The 12,814-nt window shown below is 34.5% G+C and overlaps 2 protein-coding genes across 2 annotated transcripts; one reads left to right on the top strand and one right to left on the bottom strand.

Annotated features, from left to right (window-relative positions):
- The first annotated feature begins 127 nt into the window (after positions 1-127).
- LOC145603350 (protein neprosin-like) lies at positions 128-3,480 on the top strand. Its single transcript, XM_081659304.1, has 7 exons — positions 128-677; positions 830-916; positions 1,013-1,225; positions 1,429-1,593; positions 1,700-1,753; positions 1,851-1,997; positions 2,913-3,480. Exons 1-7 carry the CDS (start codon positions 477-479, stop codon positions 3,288-3,290), a joined length of 1,245 nt encoding a protein of 414 aa, XP_081515430.1. The 5' UTR covers positions 128-476; the 3' UTR covers positions 3,291-3,480.
- Positions 3,481-6,622: 3,142 nt separating this feature from the next.
- On the bottom strand, positions 6,623-12,019 carry LOC145589699 (arginine-specific demethylase JMJ20-like). The gene is made up of 9 exons (XM_081646381.1): positions 11,678-12,019; positions 10,564-10,743; positions 9,578-9,737; positions 9,348-9,465; positions 8,592-8,661; positions 8,418-8,498; positions 8,001-8,057; positions 7,804-7,915; positions 6,623-7,510 (listed from the first exon to the last, which is right to left on the bottom strand). Exons 1-9 carry the CDS (start codon positions 11,906-11,908, stop codon positions 7,032-7,034), a joined length of 1,488 nt encoding a protein of 495 aa, XP_081502507.1. The 5' UTR covers positions 11,909-12,019; the 3' UTR covers positions 6,623-7,031.
- Between the last annotated feature and the right edge of the window lie 795 nt (positions 12,020-12,814).

The raw sequence follows: 12,814 nt of genomic DNA on the forward strand, positions 1-12,814 counted from the left end.
CATACACATGCACACACACTAAGAAAAGAAGTACCTTTTTTGGGAGCTGTCAACGCATTATGGGTAAAGTTAAACTAAGTAAACACAAGTATCCAAATGGTCTGCTTTAAATAAGATTGGGGGACCTTACTTAAGGGTGTGTCAGACCAAAAACCAAGACACAGGAATCTATTAAAGAAAGGGAGCTTAGCTGTCTGTTTGTGTGCCTAAGAGAATGGGAGGGGGTGTTGTGGTTTCTAAATCATTGGAAATGGTGAGGCAGTAAGATCGAGCCCCTGCTTCCTTTGAACGCCTCTAAGTTTGGTTTTTGGAAGCAATAGAATAAAACCTTCCTCTTAAGGACAAAATCATAGAATAACAGACTTCTAGTGTTAGCTCATCATAGAAGACAAGAGTAATACATACAAAAAACCCACAAATTATTCCAAGCAAAAGAAACAAAGAAAGCAGACATAAACTTCAGAATTCTAACCTACATGGCTCCAAGAAGAAGTAGTTGTTGTTCTTCATTTATTGTCAAATTCGTTGTTTCCCTCCTCATTGTCGCTTCCATTCTTAGCCCCGCGCTCTCGTTGCCAAACAACCAAACGTTCGAGCCGGAAAAAGAGCTGCAGAAATTAAGAAGAATCAGAGCTCATCTCAAGAAAATCAACAAACCTGCTGTCAAGACTATTAAGGCATGCCCTGTTGTGTATACAAAAATAGTCGCCATGTTTTTTTTTTTTTTTTTTTTTTTTTTTTTTTTTTTTTTTGGTAAACAGCATCTAAACACTAGGATACATGCATGTTCAAAATTAAATCATACGTTTTATTTGTTTTCCTATGACAGAGTTCTGACGGTGACTTGATAGACTGCGTTCCATCTCATCTTCAACCAGCTTTCGATCATCCTGAGCTCAAGGGGCAAAAGCCACTGGTAATGAACATTTGCAACAATCAAAGTTTGAGGCGAAACAATTAAATATATGTTTCATGATATGTAACGATGAAATTGTTGATTTTTCATTCACAGGATCCACCAGATAGGCCAAAGGGTATTGACTCTGTTGATGAAGTAACACACAGCATTCAGCAATGGACAGAATCTGGAGAATCATGCCCAAATGGAACTATACCAATCAGAAGAACTACAGAAGAGGATATCTTGAGAGCCAGTAAATTTGGAAGATTTGGAAGAAAGCCTAGAAGAATTGTGAGGCGAGATTCGGATGGTAGTGGTCATGAGGTTAGAGAATGTTCAACACTTTCTGAATATCAAAACACAAACAGATTAACAGAGTAAAAATATTGCAGAAGCAAACTGTTTACCACATACTTAAAAAAAACAATGAAGCATTGCTTCTTTGGCACATTGGTATTGATCACATTTGAAAGCTATGGTTTAAACCAGCATGTACGGATGTCTAACACATGATTTTCTTTTCCCAGCACGCGGTGGCATTCGTTAATGGACAACAGTTTTATGGTGCTAAAGCCAGTATGAATGTTTGGACACCTCAAGTTACTAATCCATACGAGTTTAGCTTGTCTCAACTATGGATCATCTCTGGTTCATTTGGCAATGACCTTAATACCATAGAAGCAGGCTGGCAGGCAAGTATATCAGATATACTTACTACCATATTATCAACTAAAAAAGAAACTACTTGGTTTCTATATAGACAATATTACTTATCCAATTTTATAATTTTTTCCACAGATAAATCCAGCCTTATATGGTGATAAATACCCGAGGTTCTTCACGTACTGGACGGTATGTTCATAGTTTTGTTGTTTTTCATTTTGAATTGCAGTATATATCATGTACGACAGTGATTAATATCAACATATTTGTTTGTTTTTCTGTACAGACGGATGCATACCAGGCCACTGGATGCTACAACCTGTTGTGTTCAGGCTTTGTTCAGACTAACTCCAAGATCGCCATCGGAGCAGCTATTTCCCCAAGATCATCCTTCAAGGGTAGACAATTCGACATTAGTATCACAGTTTGGAAGGCAAGTTTAAATATTCTAGTCTCATTAAAATACACAACTTACAAATTATTATTCCCTCTGTTTTCTAAATAGTTAGCCACATTTTTATTTTTTATAATTTAATCATCCCAAATTAATAACCCACTTTCTAAATTTAGTAAGATTACTTAATACTTGTTTATTATTATAGTACCTTTAACTACCTACCTACTTGTGAGTTGTAGCACAATGAAGAAGTAAAGTCTTACATAATAAAGGATAGTTATAATATTTCAACTCAATTTCTAATCAACCGTTAATCACATATATAGATCCTGAGTTGAAGAACAAATATCACTTATTTATAAGTCATTTCCGAATTCAATAATTAGAGGGCAAAAAAGCAAAGCATGTAGCATGAGATTCACACATTTTTCAAACTAGCTGACCAAGGAAGACATTGGTCTCATCTGTCTAGGCAATAAGCTTGATCTGATTTGGACTCCTAAAAGATGTAGTCAAAATCATCGTATTTTAGTTCAGCTATCAGGATTTGATTGAAATATTGGATTCACATCTAGTCAAAATTTGCTTATGCAGTGTATAGTATGTCAACTATTGACTACAGTTACCTAACTCAAAGGCAATCATATACTTTATAAGTTTAAAATTTGAACTGCTTGTTCAATCAATTAGGACCTAGAAAATTAGGGGTAGAAGAAGACAAGACTCCCTAGGAAATGACAAATACTAGGTACATGAAGAAGTACAGAGTCATTTTCACAACTATGTATCTTCAGAGTCGTTTTCACAACTATATATTCTCTGCAAGCACTGCACAATGACATGAACAAGAAGTAGATAAAGACCAAACCAATAAACCATGTTGCTATATTTCCAGACGAAATACTTTTCTTTTGTGAAAAAACTATCTAAAGATGAGTATTTTGTATGCAGGACCCTAAGCATGGACACTGGTGGCTTGAACTTGGATCAGGGCAACTAGTCGGGTACTGGCCGGCATTTTTGTTTAGCCACTTAAGGATGCATGCCAACATGATTCAGTTTGGTGGAGAAATTGTTAATAGCAGATCCTCAGGTTTCCATACATCCACTCAAATGGGCAGTGGCCATTTTGCAGATGAAGGGTTCACAAAGGCAGCATATTTTCGTAATTTACAACTAGTTGATTGGGATAATAACTTGATCCCTTTGTCAAATCTTCGACTCCTGGCTGATCATCCTAATTGCTACAATATAAGACAAGGAAGAAATAATGTATGGGGTAATTACTTCTATTATGGAGGACCTGGTAGAAATGTAAGATGTCCTTAAAAAAAAAATAGAGAACTGTGATTTTGATTGTTATTTTTCCTCCTCATGCCTTCACTCAAGTTAGGTTATAAATATCAATATTTTAGAAGATTATTACTTCTCCAACAATGAATTGTTTAATGAAAACCACTGTATATCTGAAAAATACAAGTTGTTTATAGATAATATAGTCCATTGTGTTGTGTTCCAATGTTGTCCCTCCTATTGTATTGAAACATTTCTTAACTATAACCAACAACATTTGCTAAATTTTAGAAGATAGGTAGAGTAAGACATGGATCAATTTAAGAAGAAAGTACACGAGGATATCGATCTTACCTAGTTTCGTGAAATGGGGAGAAAACATGAAACTTCAAATGCCCGAGCATCTGACTTGAAATTTCCCATAACACAATGGTTAGCATGTGTCTGCTGCAGGAGGAGAAAATTTTAGAACATGTCTTGTTCAATTAGAACTAAAAAATATGATCTATCAAGAATAAAATAAGGCACAACTGTCAATAGACAAATCTCAAATGAATAAAGAAATGAACACAAGCTACATATGCCAAATACCTGTTAATAAATCACATAATAAGTGCTATTATTGGTTTATTGATAATTTGTATCACATAAATATATTTGTAAAAATTACCCAGATTGCACGCAGTCCAGTAATCCCTCTCTACTTCGTTTGAAATATATTGTCAGTTTGTCACATTATCCCAACCTTTTATAATTAAGGATTCACCATGAATTCACTAAATCATTCTATAATGAAGTAATTTTATGCATATCCTCACTCCACCACTCTTGAAAATCTAAGTATAATCTATAGATCTTTTAATAAACTTGACACCTTTTCCCTAGCATCCTATCTAGTATACGTGTCTCTCATTTTCCAATGGAGGAAGTAATACTATCTATATAAGATATGACAAAGCATTACAAACAGTAAGAAAAAAAAAACAAAAATATATCAAAAAGAAGAGAGTAGTCCATTTTTTTTCCAAAATGACAGATCTAGGAGAAAGCCAGCATAAAGTACCAATCTTAATTGCTGTTTTGAAGGTTTTGTGCAGCAAACCCTACAAAATGTTTGCAAGGCTTAATTATCCTAGTCATTCTTCAAGACCTCAAGAAAGTTATATAAGCAAATTTGCATTACCAACATACAACTGATACAAGTATACAGCATAGTATATTGAATTTTAGTGTGAGACCAGATGCATGTACCATCAAATTACAAACAAAATCAGATTTACGCCTATGTTACTCTGACTCCTCACTCCTTATCGTGTTGGAAACTCAACACTTGATATAGGTATTAAACACTTCATTTTAGACCAAAATCATGCAAAGTTAATATCATAAAATGGCTGTATTTGACACTTTGACACTGATCCATGTTAAAGTGTTGGACACTTATATTATAATATTATAATCCAAGCAACACGGGATTTACCAAAGTCCACAGAGTTGAGGAAATCCATGATGCTTTGAAGTCCGCGAGTGAAAGGGAAAATCCAAGCTATTCGAAAGTTCTACATAAGATGATAAGAAGTTCACATAATACAAGGGCATGCATGTGCATCTATGACTTTTAACAAGTTTAAATCCAACAGCAGAGCATCTAATCTTAATAAAATACAGCTTCCAAGAATCTAAATATGAGCTAGAATTTATGAAATCACTAGAATGTGAGGAAATAGATGATCTAGGTAGTCAGCTTAGAAAGGAGTTGACCCTACAAAAACAATTGTGATAAAACAGTTTGTCCCTCCTATCCTTTTTTATTTTATTTATAAGAAATAAGTATTTTAGGGAGATTTTCAAATATTAGGAGGCAAGAAGATTAATTAAGGGACTAAAAATATGAAAGACATGCAAGAAGATATTGTTTTACCTAGGTCCATGAAATAGGGAAAACATGAAACATGGGAAAGTGTAAGAAACTGACCTAAAATTACCATAACACAAGGGTTAGCAATCTTAGCATGTGCTCACTGCAGAAGAAGAAGAAATTAGAACATCATGTCTAACCCAGCTATGACCAAAAAACTATTCATCAAAATATAGGAGTAATTTGCACATAACTTAATAAATAAAGAAATGAACAGAAACCAAGAATGTCACATATTTATTAACACCTAATCAAATATATATATCGTTCATTACACAATCATTAGTCAATTAAACAAAGATAATGTCGCATAAATAGATACATCACTGAGGTATAAATTCAATATAGCAAAATGCAGTTATGTAATTTCTTCCCGTGCTACCTTCTTATAAGCAGGGTTTAGTGGGCTCGCAACCGAATACCTGGTTTCAGGTTAAAGAAATCTCTCATAGCTTTCAATTGCAATTAGTCTAGTTATCGCTTCTAATTAATTTAGTTTAAATCTCTATCACAATAGGTCACATTTGATTATGGAGGTCAAACCTCGTAACTTTGACTATTGTTTATATTATAAAATCTATCAAAATATAATGTAAAAAGTCCTTTCTAAATAAAAGTTTTAAAAAGCTTGCATATATCCATAGAATATAATTTATAGGTATAATAAATTATAATGATATTGCAATTAAAAACAATTGGTCAAAGTTGACAAAAATGAGAAGTTGAGAGCTGGTTTATGCACCAATTACCAAACAATTTCAGTTTTTAAAAACTTTTAAGTAAATCACACCATGGGCTTGCATGTGTAATTTTCAAGAACATAATTCACTCCAAAAAGACAGCATATAGAAAATACATCTTTCAAGAATCTAAACTGTTTCTGCCCAAGATAGTCTGAGTAAACTATTGCAATGTGACCAAAGAGATGAACAAGTGTACTCCAATAAAGCCTTAAGCGTCAAATATGTGATCAAATTACTATAGCAATACAAAACATAATTCGATCATACTCTTAGACATGCTAGATGGAAGAAGGACAATAATACGTAGGCAATTTCAAAGCTCACCAGTTGCTGATATTATAACTACAATCTATTATCTGAGTTTTGAACCTCTCCAAACCTTTTATTGCTACCACTAGAATTTGCAAAATAAACCAACAGCAAGATTCTATGTCACTAGAGTGTTTATTTCCATAAAAGCTATTTGCGTGGGTGTATCTACACTCAAAACATTTAAGATACATGAGTAAATCTTGAGTGAGACAATTTCACACTATCTATGGAAAGACATTAAAAGGAAACTCGAAATAGAGAAAAAATTCTCATTAAACTGAAAAGTTCTCATTTAACAGAAAAAGTAGCCTCAAAATAGTGAAAAAAAATTCTTATTAAAAGGTGTAAATACTAGGTAACATTGTTAAATGTCAAAAATTAAAGCAGGCAGCATATGGAAAAAATAGGTAAGCTGCTATTAATAGGATATTCCAGAATACAACAAACATGCTGGACAAGTGGACAAAGGAGTGACAGACTCGTTGTTAATCAAGAGCGTCAAGGCCTTAACAAAGAGAACATGTACAAAGCGAGAAAATCAAATACTTGTCCCTTGATCTAGCCACCAAAAAGCATTGAAGAACAATACATCAAGCTAGTATCAAGTCAGTTCATCAGCTAAAGGCAGAAAGGCACATACCTTGCATTGCCTAACTAGAGGATTTTTTTACCACAGAAGACAAGATGTACACATAGGAGACCTTAAGCAACCCTAGAATTATCTTCATTGGAAACAATGCTGTTAATCAATTTCCATTGCAACATCACCTCAAGATGAATGTTGTAAAAAGTTCTATGAAGATGCTAACGTTTCTTCTGTGGCTCATCAACCAGTAATTTATCCGAAAGAAGTTTATAATCTTTCAGATTGCAGTCAATTAAGCTGATAAGGCTTCTTGAATTTGAAACAACTGATCCAGTTGCAATGATGAAATCATGATGTTTGATCTCATTCTGTAGGGCATCTTCACCTTCATATTTATGACTGCATTGACCATGAAGTTTTTCAAATGTTCTGCTCAGAGCAGAGTACAGTTGTACAAAAGAAGGGTCCCTCCAGATCTTCTGGATATCCAACAGGGCTGGCTTGTCTTCTGTTAGACATGTGGATTCCATTCTTGAAGCAACTCTCCTGATAGACATCAGATTTGATATAGTATGCTCAGCCCAAGAACATAAAGCCGTATAATCATTATTGCAACCTTCAGCATGATTAGAAAGATGGAGCAAGTTGGCAATAGACATGCGTACAATGAAGGTGAAGAAATCAATGAAGTTCATGCCTGTATGAAGAAAAAATAATGAGATAGAGGTATAAGGAGCCAATATCATGAAACATAATTAGTACATGGGCACCCTTTAGATTATTTACATTGGTAGCATAAAACAAATAAAAGATCTCTAAAAATAGCCCATAGCTTTCTGGCAACACCACATTCTAACAAGCACTGTCATACCCGTCTATCAGACCAACTTCAAAATTCTTCAAATAATTGGGCTTGCCTTGCACTATGCGGTTTTAAATATGATGCTATACTTGTATTGTCATAGGTTTAAAGCTTCCTGAATTGCCTACCTGTATTAGCAGCAAGATTACGCTGGCAGAGGCTCTCAAAATCATCACATATGTCCCTTACATCCTCTATTAGCTCCTTAGCCTCATTGTAGTCCCCTTCAATCAAATCCCACTGTATAAGACAACCACAAAATCAATTGCATGGCATTCTCTATTCCCGCTAATCATCAACTGAAAGGTATCATCTATTAACTTACCACCCAGTCAAGATTATAACCATTGAACCAATTGTGATTGATAGATATTGCATCTTCCTGGAAAAAACTAAAAAGTATAAATTGCCATCAATGAAATTGTTGCAACCCAAATGCAATATAGATAAGAGGATCGGAAATCTAGAAGAGAACTAGGGTTTTTTTTTTTTTTTTTTTTTTTTTTTGATACTATCATCAGGAATCAAAATTTTAGATTAATCACAATTAGATCATGTCTACACCAATCAGTTGCAATTATAAATGTGTTCGCCAGCTCCAAGAGCAATAGACCAGAAATAATTATCTTAAATGACATTATTCAATATCAATAGCAACAATTAATACAGGCACGTACATCAAAGAGGCAAAACAAATGGAAAAGTCAACACATTGTACAAAGCACACCAATTTTTGTCATACCAGATTATGCACTTGATGGTACCATCCACTGGGAACAAATATTATTTCATTCTTTAATTGGGTACATTCTAACCAGATAGCCTGTGATGAAAATTCAAGAGAGTAAATTCATGCCCAAAGAATGCTTCATAAGTTTGCCAGGGAGCTCAAGCAAGCAAGCAAGATATAAGCTACCTTCTTAAAACCAGGGAACTTTGAATGATTGACATCCTCAAATATATTGTACACAGAACTTTTCAAATGCCTGCGTTCATTGAAGTAAAAATTAACAAGTAGCAGGTATGATCAGATGAAGTAGATAAAGCAGATAAAATTCGTTTACCAAAAGAAAAAAAAGCAGATAAAATTCTGAAAACTCCCTTTTATTTTTCCAAGTATATGTAGAATGTAATAACATGACTCAAGAATTGAAAATTTCATGCCACTGGGATCCAATGCAGAAAAAGAAAACCATGCAAAAAAACTCATGTCAAGCACAATATAGATAATATTTCTCATATGTGATTCAAATGAACATAAAAGACAGATACTCTCATAATATTTTTTTCATGAAGCAAGACATACATACAAAATTCCCTATTTTCAATAATTTGCAAGCGTCAGTTGTTCTGCCTAAAAAAACTACTCAAAGAGATAGCTTCATGATCTGTCACAGACAGGATTCAGAGGACTAACAGAGGTGCCTAGATACAATAATAAGGCTATCTCACTGTGAACTACAAAGTAGAATTTAAGGGGCAAGCCTCAGAACAGCCTCTCCAAACGATTGGGGTAAAGATGCCCACATTTGATAAGCCTAAACAAATTCTGTCTTCTGTGAAACATTACAATGAAGACTTAAAATGGGTTCATAACTCCCGTTACACGATAAAAGTCCAACAATCTATTAATGTTCACATATCCTACTTCAACATTACCTAGCAAGAATACCTGTCAAATACAAGGTGACGTTGAGCAGGAGGTAGAAAAAGCCATAATTTTGTCCCACATACATTTGCTGACCAACTGTATGACCTGAAAACATCAGCATGCAGAGGGGTCCATGTACCTAGATGAAGAGGAACAAGCTCAGTAGTTATGAGCCTGTGGGCTGGTCAGTAGCATACAATAAACAGAAAAATTGTCTTACAAGATAGATGCTACTGCACTGAAGCCCCAACCTTTTGGTCCCATGTACACAAAACGGTAGTCAGAGCAACAAATTTCATTTCTCTCCTGATAGTCAGGATCATCATGCATGCGATACTGGTCCAGGTACAAGTTCAGCCAATCATCATTGAAAAAGAGTGGAGTCTCATATGCCTTGTACTCAGGGTATTCCTACCAACAAGATCACCAAGATTGAGATTTCAGCCAAAATCACTACAAATTATGTCTGGAAAACCAAAATGATAATAAAATAAACAACCATGTTGGACATAATAATGAAAAAAAGTGCTTTCAGTTGTGGAACTAAAGTGCACCCACTGTTTATAATGAAAAACCTCACGTAGCTGACTGGCACAACAATCTTTTTAGACCAACATTAAGAACTACATGTGTCTTTAAGAATGGCAGGTTATCCCCAAACTCTTACAGCAGCATTTAGGAACAATCAGAAAGATAATGAATTAAAGAAACGATAAAAGAGTATAAGTACCGCATATTATTGTCATTCGTAGATTTCATTTCCTCAACAATCTAGCTAATGGTCATTGGCCTTCTAGAAAACTTAAGGGAAAGACTTCAAAACTTATGCTTCATTAAGTGCAACCAGGTGCTCCCTCCATTACCTAGAATGGAAGCACCACATTGTGTCACACTCTTGAATGACAAGAAAAGTAAATGTACATCATGCATAGATTGAAGAGCATTCCACAAACACAAACAAAATAAGCAAAATCTGTAGCAGTGCACAACTGCCTCCTGCAAAGCCGTATCAACAATTTGTGTGCAAGAATAAGATTTATTAAGAAATCTACATTACAAAAATAAGTTTCTCAATATATATGTTAGAATGTCCCACATGGAGCTTCTCAGTTAAGAAACATTCTCCTTTCGCCATCCAAAATAGAAATCAGACTTACTTTTATAAACAAAAAATTAGAGAGCAAAAGAGCCATAAATTAAATGACAGAACGCATGAGGGCCTGATTTCAGCTTATACCTTAACAAAGTGCCAGTCTTTCAAATATAAAAAGGACTTATCACTGCAGCCATCAGTGGAAACATTGTGATGAACCTCCCTGTTATCTCCATTTAGTGCGGCCCAGTATTTAATGAACTCTGAAACAGACATTTCTTCTCTTCTTTGATCGGTAAATTCCATGCTATAACAGTCCGCAATCTGCATATCATGCATCACTAGACAATGTAAAATGCCATAAAGTAGCAATTTGATTTTGGCCAACTATAGTACATCACGGCACACACATTCCACATAAGCAGGAAATACAGGTCAAATCTCCTAATATTAAACTGTAAAGGACAGCATATTTTATGGCCTCATGTAGTTTATGGCGATGACCATGAACTCTAAAGCGCAGTGAAGTCACGTATTGTGTAAAGGGGAATTCAAAAGGAATAACAAAGGCATTGATATCTATTAGATGTATAAAGTGGGAATGACAATCCTCCAGCTGAAGACTTGAAGTTCAGTCTAACGGTAATTGATTAAATGGACCATCAAAAAGCAACATCAAACAGCTAGTCTGTCAACAAATCCACATCAAATTCGAACACATGACCAAAATATTAATAACAATAATAGCTATCCTTGCAGAGCATTGCTGCATATTAGTAGGAATCATCAAGCAGCCCGAATCTTCGGTGATTCACATTGTCACATAGCCCTAATAATACGAGGGAACTAACCAAAACGACGAATAAACCTAGTTTGTACACATCTCTCATCAATCATAGAAAAAATCATAACAAATAGATAAATGTAACAACATGAACCAAAAATCATAATCAACCATCATGTATCAAAAGCTTAAGACATCTATCATAATCAATCATACACATTTACTGATTTACAACATTCAACTGCTTCATAACAATGAATGCCACTCCATTATCCAAAAGGCCTGATTTCGCTTTTCTATTAAACTTTACACTAATCAAACATTACTCCCTCCATCCCTAAATAACAAGCCACATTCTCACAAACATCATAAATCAGGTACAATTATAGATGAAATTAATCATAATTACAACATCCATTAACTAAATTACTGAAACAATTATATTAATCAACAGAAGAGGAAAACATGAATAACCTGAACTTGTGAATTCCCAAATTGATTAGAGAAGAAACCAAGATTAGGTTTTCCATAATCATCAACCCAATCTTCGCAAGCTTTCCAATCATCCATTAAACCTGTCAAAACTACGGGTTGATTTTTGGCGAGGTACCTCTCAACGAAGTCGGTGTAACTGAGTTCCTTGCCATTTACTCGCTCGATTTCTCCTCCAATTTTGAGGCCTTTCTTCAGTTCGTTAGCATCCATTTTCCGCCGGAATCGGTGGTTGACTCGGAAGCTCCGCTGTAACTCGGTGGCGCTCACGATTCCACACGCTGTAACTCGTTGTGTTAGTGTTTTGTTGCTATAAGCCCATAAATTTGAGGCATTTAAGAAATATTGGCCCAATTGTAAGCCCGATAATTTATACTACATCCGTTATATATTATTTGCAATGGACATTTTCCCTCTCTACTTTAGGTCAAAACGGTGCAAATAATATGTAACGGAGGTACTTCCTCCGTTTTTTAGTTGATTATTTTGGTTTTTTTTTTTTTTTTTTCATCAGCATCTTGGTTTATACGATCTTTATAGAACAGAGAAAAAAAAAAAAAAAATGGTGTCCATGTGAAAAGAGAGATGAAGAGAATTGATTGGTTAGAAAGAAAAATGATGTATCTAAATAAAAACTTCTTTTTATTTAAAAAGTGATACATTTACAAGAAGCGAGGGAAATATTAAAAAGTGTTCATAATCAATCAAGGATACATGCCACATGTTGGGTTCATCAAGAAATGAGTAAGAACACATACTATCTTTGCTATCTAATACGTAGTAATTATTGGACTCGACTATATGACACGTATCTTATTCATAAAAAGTCTTGCAAAATAGTCTAGTTGAACACATTGAGAAATGAATTAGAAGTCATACAACCACAGATACGTGTCGGGTGCTCGACTCAACTATTTTGTGCAAGACTTTTATAATTAGTCAAGTGTCTAACTCATATTCTAGTGTCGAGGAAGTGACACATAAACTTAAAGTGAAATGAAGAGTGCAAGTAACATATATAATCCATGTTTAATGAAAAGCTAGAAGCTTAATTTGATTATATTTATTGCTTTTAAAAAGATGATTGTATTAACTGATTCGAGTAAGTGATTGTATTAG

The sequence above is a fragment of the Chenopodium album genome, chromosome 2 (assembly GCF_948465745.1).
Source record: "Chenopodium album chromosome 2, dcCheAlbu1.1, whole genome shotgun sequence".
Classification (NCBI taxonomy): Eukaryota; Viridiplantae; Streptophyta; class Magnoliopsida; order Caryophyllales; family Amaranthaceae; genus Chenopodium; species Chenopodium album.

Coding starts and splice junctions, on each gene's coding strand:
- LOC145589699 (XM_081646381.1), bottom strand. CDS start 11,908: ATGGATGCTAACGAACTGAAGAAAGGCCTCAAAATTGGAGGAGAAATC. Junction 10,744..11,677: donor TTGGGAATTCACAAGTTCAG/GTTATTCATGTT, acceptor CATGATATGCAG/ATTGCGGACTGTTATAGCAT. Junction 8,058..8,417: donor ACCATCAAGTGCATAATCTG/GTATGACAAAAA, acceptor AGTTTTTTCCAG/GAAGATGCAATATCTATCAA.
- LOC145603350 (XM_081659304.1), top strand. CDS start 477: ATGGCTCCAAGAAGAAGTAGTTGTTGTTCTTCATTTATTGTCAAATTC. Junction 1,226..1,428: donor CGGATGGTAGTGGTCATGAG/GTTAGAGAATGT, acceptor TTCTTTTCCCAG/CACGCGGTGGCATTCGTTAA. Junction 1,754..1,850: donor GGTTCTTCACGTACTGGACG/GTATGTTCATAG, acceptor TTTTCTGTACAG/ACGGATGCATACCAGGCCAC.